We start from the raw sequence: 6,864 nt of genomic DNA on the forward strand, positions 1-6,864 counted from the left end.
AAAAAAAAAAACAGGGCTCTAGGTCTCACTCAAGTGCAGGCCCCAGCAACACCCAGCATGGTGCCTGGAGCGAGTTCAGATTCCCAGCAGATGCCACCAACTCTGCTGAGATTCCCTTCGGCACCAAGTTTTGCTCAGGCTCCCGAAGACCAGCACCACCTGATAGCTCTGGACAACTCTGGGTTGAGATTTCTCCTTTCCACAACCAGACCGAATTACTATGGCTTCACAGGTCCAGCAAAGGCCAGGAATGGGGAAGAAAGCTCTCTAGGGGATGGTGGAGACCTGGGTGAAGTGCAGGAAAGAGGGAGCAGACAAGGCAAGGGCAGGTTTCCGGGTGGGGTGAGGCCTGTGCCTTCAGAGAGGCTCCCCAAGCTTTTCCCCATCTGGGCCAATGAGCACCCTAGGAAGCCAGGCGTCATCCCTGCTCTTACTCCTGCTCCAGCCCAGTCTCCACTCAGCTACCAACAAGTTCTTCAAAATCAAAGGCAGATCACGTTGCTACCAAGCGCAAACCCTCCCACTGCTCCCCAGGGAACCTCGAATAACAGCCAAACCCCATACAGGGTTTACAAGGGCCAACGGGATCTGGTCCTCCATTATGTTCCCCGACTTCATCTGTATTTATTTTATTTTATTTTTTAATATATTTGGTACAGGGTCAACAGAGTCTCACCATGTAGATCAGACTCGTGATTCTCCTGTTTTCAGCCTCCCAAGCACTGAGATTACAGGCACGCCCAGTCTCAATGTCATCTCAGTGCGCCCGGGGGCGGGGCTGACACAGCAGGCCAGGGATCGAACCCGGTCCCGATGCACTCTGCCTAAACAGGGGCTTTAGTCCGCTGAGCTATCTGTCCGAGTCTGTATTTCTGTCTTTAGCTCCAGTTCCAAGCACACCTAGCTCCTGTCTAGGTCAGGGCCTCTGCGCTGGTGAGGTTGTCCGCAAAGACCTTTCACTACCCTGCAGACTGCTCAGGTGCTGCTTCCCCAGGGGGCGGTTTCCTGTCGAGATCGCGAGAGCCTGTTTCGGTTCTCTTCACATAAGGAACCACAGCAGGGAAGCCCTGCCTTGCAAGTCCTTCTCACTTGCCCACAGTCTGTCTGCCTTCCCCGGGGCCGGGACTTCAGACTCGCTCGTGCTGAGGTCCCAGCTCGAACGGCGCCTGGGAAGGAGTACCGCACAAATGTCTCACGAAAGAAGGCTCCTCAGGCTTGCACGTGCACCACCGGGTCCAAGCCCCCAGCCCCCCACGGCGACTGCGACCCCAGACCCGGCCCAGGAGCTCCTCTGCGGCAGCAAGGCCCCCTCCCGGCATCACCGGGCACTGGTCCCTGAGGCCCCAAGCCAAGGCGGTCCTACTGCAGCCACGTGCACCCGACCACTCCCAACCCTTTCTCAGGACCGCGTTCCTCTCACTCATTCCCCTTTCCCAGTCCAGCCAGCCAAGTCCCCCTCAAGTCTCTTACTCCTTAGCCGCTTCAAACAGCGTTTCCCGCCAGAGTACGCCAGCGCGACCTTTGACTCCAGCGTGCGCATGCCCAGAACCACTGCGTACAGGACCAGGCCACACCCCCTGACTGCCTCGTGGGGCGAGGCCCCGCCCTGATTCCGCGGCCTGAGACGCGAGCCACGCCCTCCCCAAGTGGAGTCCACCCTATTAGCCAATTATTGTTGGCCCCGCCCCCGAGAGACGTAAGACGCCCCCAGGGCCACGCCCCTTCTGCGCCTCCTTCCTGCTTCCAGTGGCGCTTCCCTTCCCACCTCCCATTCTTCTGCGCTGTGCTTGCCATCAAGGCGCTATCAGGACAACTATGCAGCCTAACGCCCATCCTACCTGTAGAAGTGAGTCGTCACGGCAATCCCAGTCTGCCAGTTTTCCATTCTATAAATCGGATCAGTGGGAAGGATGGTCCCTTGTAAATCACCTGTGCTGTGCCCTGCGCCTGGCCTACAGCCATATGCCTCTCAGCATCCTTACTGCACCTTGCCCCCTCGCTAGGCCTCTCCCCAACGCTGGCACCTGAGAGGACATCCCACTTGCCCCAGCTGGACATGCACCGGAGCGTGCCCCCTAGACTGTGAACACCACCGCAGACCCAGTCCCTATTTTCGGGTTCTGGTGCCAGGGAAGGCAAGGCCTCCTGTGAGCCGTTCCCTTTCCTGCTTCAGCTCCATGCTGTCTTGGACCACCTCATCTAAGGCCCTCTCCTACTTCCCACCAGTCCCACCATGTCCCTCTGGCCCGCAGCAAGCTCAGGGGGAGATCTTTATTTTCTTGTTCACTTTGAGTCCCAGTGAAATATTTGCTCCACCAACAACCTTCAGGGTAAGAGCCATGGGTCCTCAGAGTGGCCATTACAGAGCCGCACATGGGGGCTTAAGGGAGCGCTTGCCAACTGTAGAGGTCCTGATCCCTCAGTGCCGTGGGTCCTCTTTGTCCCGCAAGGGCAGCACCCATTTAGTTTTGCCAGGAAGGGACTCTGACCCCATGGCTGCCAGGGCAGATGGCCCTGGATACTGCTGGTATGTCACCCTGCCAGCCTCAAGCAGAATCAAGGAAGGGGGTGACATCAGTGACTTCTCATGCACCAGCTCGGGGCTGGCTTGTATCCTTCTTTTCTAGTTTTTTATTAAATAAAAACAGAGGAGGAGGGCTCCTGTGGCCGCCTGGGCGTGGGGCCCAGCCCGCCCTCCCTCTGTTCAAGGTGCACTGTGGTGGCTGGAGGTGTAAGCTGGGCAGGGAGGGCAGCGGGAGAAGTCGAAGGTCAGGACTTGAGACCCATCACCCTTCCTGGAAGACTCAGTGGGCAGGGAAGGCGACTTCTGGACCCCAACTGAGACTCATCCTGAAGGCCAAAAGGCAAAAGACCAACAGGCCTGGCCTGGGTCCCTTCCCACCCTGAAGGAAGAAGGGTGACAGGTCCATGTCCATTGAAGGGTATCAGGCAAGGCTGGGGCCCAGGGCAGCTGGCCCCTTACTCGTGGACATCCCAGATCTCAGAAAGCAGGGGCGGCAGCTTCTTGTCCTGGAGCCGCAGGGCAAAGACCTGCTCTGAGTGCACAGAGCTCAGTGTGCGCAGGCTCACGAGCTTCATCAGCATGCGCGGGAAGCGGAGCTGGTCCTGCCAACACAAGGAATGCGATGCTGGCTCCAGCCTTGCCCGGCCAGGAGCCCCCCAAAAGCCAGCCTAGAAAAAGGAGAGGCTGGGGAGGGGACAGGCCTGAGGGCAGCTGTACAGGGCAGACCCACCTGTGGCCTCTTGATGCGTGTGTAGGAGAGCAGCGCCTCCACATAGGGCTGCTGCAGCTCCTCCACGCGGCTGGGCTCCTGCACGTTGGGGCGGTCGGCAGAGAAGATGTTGATGGCGATGAGCAGGGCGTACTCGGCATCGTCCAGCCCCAGCCGCCGCATGGCCCGAGAGAACTCAAAGATGGGGTTGATGAACTCCACCTGCAGGCCTGTGGCAGGACAGGAGTTGGAAGTCAGCTCTCTGCCTGCACCTGACCTCTGTGCCCGGATCCCTGCATACCCCAGTCGGGTTCCTGTCGCTTCTGACCCTCTGTGCCCCTGAGCCTGGCATGAGGCAGGCGTCCCACAAACTGAGGCAGCATGCACAGGGAGATGAAGAGTGCAGGCATCATTGAGCACTGCCTGCCGCCCCCTTCGGAGATGGACTTGTTCCTGACTCACTGCACGCTGAGCACCTACTGTATGCCAGGCCCTCAGGCAGAGCAATTTACAAGATGAAGGCCCAGCTCTTGGAGGACTTGGGGGGAGAGGTGACAAGCATCAGTGAGAACCCAGCCTGTCAGAGGGTGACTGGCGTTAGGGACAACACATAGCAGGGCAATTGAGACACTGAGGATCATGTTTACATGTCCAACACTGTGGGCAGGAAATGACTGCAGAGACGAGGGAGCAAGTTACAGGCTGGAATGTCCTGGGTGGGGTCGGTTATCTGCTCTCCCCAAACTCAGGGATTATGCAGGCCAGAAGGCTTTTCAGCATTTACACTGAACGTCCTGGGCATGCCAGATGACAAGGTCACCCATGTTCCAGGCGAGGCCACGGTAAATCTAGAGGCCCTCGAACCACCTTGATGGTTTGAACACAAGTGAGAAGTCGGGTGGTCAAGAAGGGGTGGTCAGCACAGAGGGTAGAGAAGGAACAAGGCCAGGTTTGAGGGCTTTGTGGCTCACAGTGAGGACAGGCTCTTCTCCCAAAAAGATGGGAGCCACAGAAGGATCTAGCAAAAGGAGGGCCAGCCATGATGTTAATACCCTTGGACTGCCGTGGAACAGAGGCAGTGGGAGGGGAGCTGGGCAGCAGTTGGGGGTATGTGTGGGGGTTCCCAACCTCTTCTCCAGCACCCTCTACTGCCTGGGCTTCTTGTAGTTCTATAAAACCCTCCAGCTGCTCCCTACCTTGGGCCTTTGCCTGTTCCGAAGCTCTGCCCCTGGGGCCTCCACTGTAAGCTCACAAGGAAAGGGTAGATGGGACTGAGGGGGAGAGGGGCTGGGAGGTGGAGGATGAAGGCAGGGCTAGCAGACACCTAAGGACATCCAGAAGTACCCCAGGAGGAAATGGAAGATGTGCTGAGAAAGCCCAGTGGAGTGGGAGGCCTTTGCCGCACTCGCTGGCAGCGCTGCCCCCGCTGTTCCCCAGCTTTGGCCTTGGTGGGTGCACGCTTCCCGTGGGGTGCTGCTTCCCAACACATGGAGAAGTGACGCTCTTCTGGCTCTTAGGCTGGCTCCTGAGAGCCGCACTCTGCAGGCTCTACCAGGATGTGGCAGCTGAGGTCCCCATACCCTTCCAGCCCCACCTGGCCCCCCAGTACCTGCGCGGTGGAAGTCGTCCTTGCTGTAGGTGAAGTCTTTCAGGAAGGTGATGCACTCTGTCTCATGGTTGTAGCGCCGGGCCGTCTCCAGCAGCATAATCTAAGGATCACAGGGGCCCTGGCCCTTAGCTGCTACCCCTTCCTTCCTGGCCCCAAAGGGATAGTGGCCTGCCACAGCAGTGCATACAATACCACACTCAAACCCTCTTTTCCTCCAGACTCTGGCTCAGATACATGCTCCCCACCCCCATCCTTAAGACTGTCCTAGGCAGTGACAAGCACAGTGTGGCAAGTTTTGCTTATTCACTGCCATAGGCCAGGACTCGGAATGAAGCCATTCATGCAGTAGGCAGTCAACACTTTTTATTGACTCAGATGTCACCCTGAGAGTTTTGAGTGCACTTCTGGTAACGGAGGCCCCTCCAGTCCCATCATCTATGGTTCGCAGCCTCGGCCCCTTTTTCCTTGGCCCATGGGTAGCTCTGAGCATCTTATTTAGAATCTGGATGCTCCCCCGCGACTGTCTTTCCCACGAGGGCAACCACTGCTCCGCTGCTGCCCTTCACTCCGCTGCCACCATCTGCCTCACTGCAATCTCAGGGGTCCCTGTAGGGAGAGGGGAGGGTGGCCCAGCAGTTACCTCAATGGTAGATGCCTTCAGGAGGGCGATCTGATCCTCGCGGCCCAGCTGCAGGAAGCCAGGCACCTGCTTGGCGAAGTCCACGATCTCCTGGACCGAGATGATGGCTAGCTCCGTGAAGTGTGCGAAGCGCTGCTGGCGGGCGTCGCGGGACTGGGGGTCCGCACCCAGGGGCCAGGGCTGGGGTGCAGGAGGCCAGGGTCACTCCCAGCACCATTCCTGTGCTCTGGGGGCCTCCTGCTCCCCACCCCCACCCCATCCCTGTAGCCTGGAGTTGCCCTCCTCCGCCCCCCATCACATAGGGCAGAGGGAGGCAGTACCGTGACTTTGGGCTGGTCAGAGAAGGAGCGCTTGTTGCACTGCAGTTGGGCTGCCACCAACTGCTGGATCATTAGTTCCTGAGCCGCTGTTAACTGGATGCCCTCGCCTTCGCCAGGGCCCTGGCCCCCTGCCTCAGACCCTCCGGGGGAAGCCCCAGGGCCAGAGGTCGAGCTGCTGCTGCCCCCTGGCTCCACAGGCAATGGCTGCTGCTGCTGCTGCTGCTGCTTCTGAATCTTCTTCTTCCGGATCTGTTCTTCTGAGAGCACACCTGTGGGGGACACAGGCCTCAGCAGCTGCCCGGCCGGGGCAGGCGCAGGTGCTGGCGCAGGCGCGCCCCACCCCACACTCACACTGCTCCCTCATCCCTGCCTCCTTGCACTTGCGCAGCCGGCACTGCTGGCACTTGCGCCGCATGAAGGCATCCATCTGGCAGGTTCCACCACCCCGGCAGACGTAGCGCCCAGCTCCACCGTGGACCACGCTGCGCCGGAAGAAGCCTTTACAGCCTTCACAGCTCAGCACGTTGTAGTGGAAGCCAGAGGCCTTGTCCCCACACACGCGGCAGAGCTCATGGCCCAGCATCTTGGGAGCTGGGCCCTTCTTTCGCTTGCGCTCAGGTTCAGGCTCCTCATCTGGCTCTAGGATGACTGGGATGGGCAGACAAAGGTCATGAGAAAGAGTCACCGAGACCACAGCCAGGGTGCAGGTCCTCGAGCCAAACCAAGGGCACAAGCCAGAGGGCAGAGGGTGACAGCAGGAGATGCGCACAGCCAGGGCCCACAAGTCAGTGGGGGAAATGAGCACGTCAGTGGGATACACAGAACGAATCTGCACGGGAGGCCTCCAGAACAAATGGAAGGAAGTCAACAGGAGACAGGAGCCTCCCATCTTCTTAGCTGCCTTTCTCATCTTTCTCCCTGCCTAGACCCCTCCCGGGCTCCACACAGCTCCCTGTCCCGGACCCTGGGCCCCATCTCACCGACGATGCAGGCCGAGCTGGCCCCATCGGTGCCTGGGACATCAGGGTCGGGACCCTCAGGGCACGGCTCAGGGCCCTCCTC

The 6,864-nt window shown here is 59.3% G+C and overlaps 2 protein-coding genes across 2 annotated transcripts in view; both read right to left on the reverse strand.

The window, feature by feature from the left end:
- Window positions 1-1,540, reverse strand: part of Pold1 (DNA polymerase delta 1, catalytic subunit) — a 20,104-nt gene extending 18,564 nt beyond the window's left edge. Inside the window, exon 1 of the mRNA XM_004646411.2 lies at window positions 1,471-1,540. The gene's annotated coding sequence lies outside the window, so the exon portion shown is untranslated. The remainder of the gene's footprint in view (window positions 1-1,470) is intronic.
- Window positions 1,541-2,599: 1,059 nt separating this feature from the next.
- Window positions 2,600-6,864, reverse strand: part of Nr1h2 (nuclear receptor subfamily 1 group H member 2) — a 19,350-nt gene continuing 15,085 nt past the window's right edge. Inside the window, exons 4-10 of the mRNA XM_023706710.1 lie at window positions 6,783-6,836; window positions 6,154-6,450; window positions 5,803-6,071; window positions 5,483-5,662; window positions 4,843-4,942; window positions 3,255-3,463; window positions 2,600-3,126 (exon numbers count right to left, since the gene is read on the reverse strand). Coding sequence (XP_023562478.1) covers window positions 2,980-3,126; window positions 3,255-3,463; window positions 4,843-4,942; window positions 5,483-5,662; window positions 5,803-6,071; window positions 6,154-6,450; window positions 6,783-6,836 — 1,256 coding nt within the window. The 3' untranslated portion in view covers window positions 2,600-2,979. The remainder of the gene's footprint in view (window positions 3,127-3,254; window positions 3,464-4,842; window positions 4,943-5,482; window positions 5,663-5,802; window positions 6,072-6,153; window positions 6,451-6,782; window positions 6,837-6,864) is intronic.

This window comes from Octodon degus, unplaced genomic scaffold, assembly GCF_000260255.1.
Source record: "Octodon degus isolate 3935 unplaced genomic scaffold, OctDeg1.0 scaffold00268, whole genome shotgun sequence".
In the NCBI taxonomy this organism is placed as follows: Eukaryota; Metazoa; Chordata; class Mammalia; order Rodentia; family Octodontidae; genus Octodon; species Octodon degus.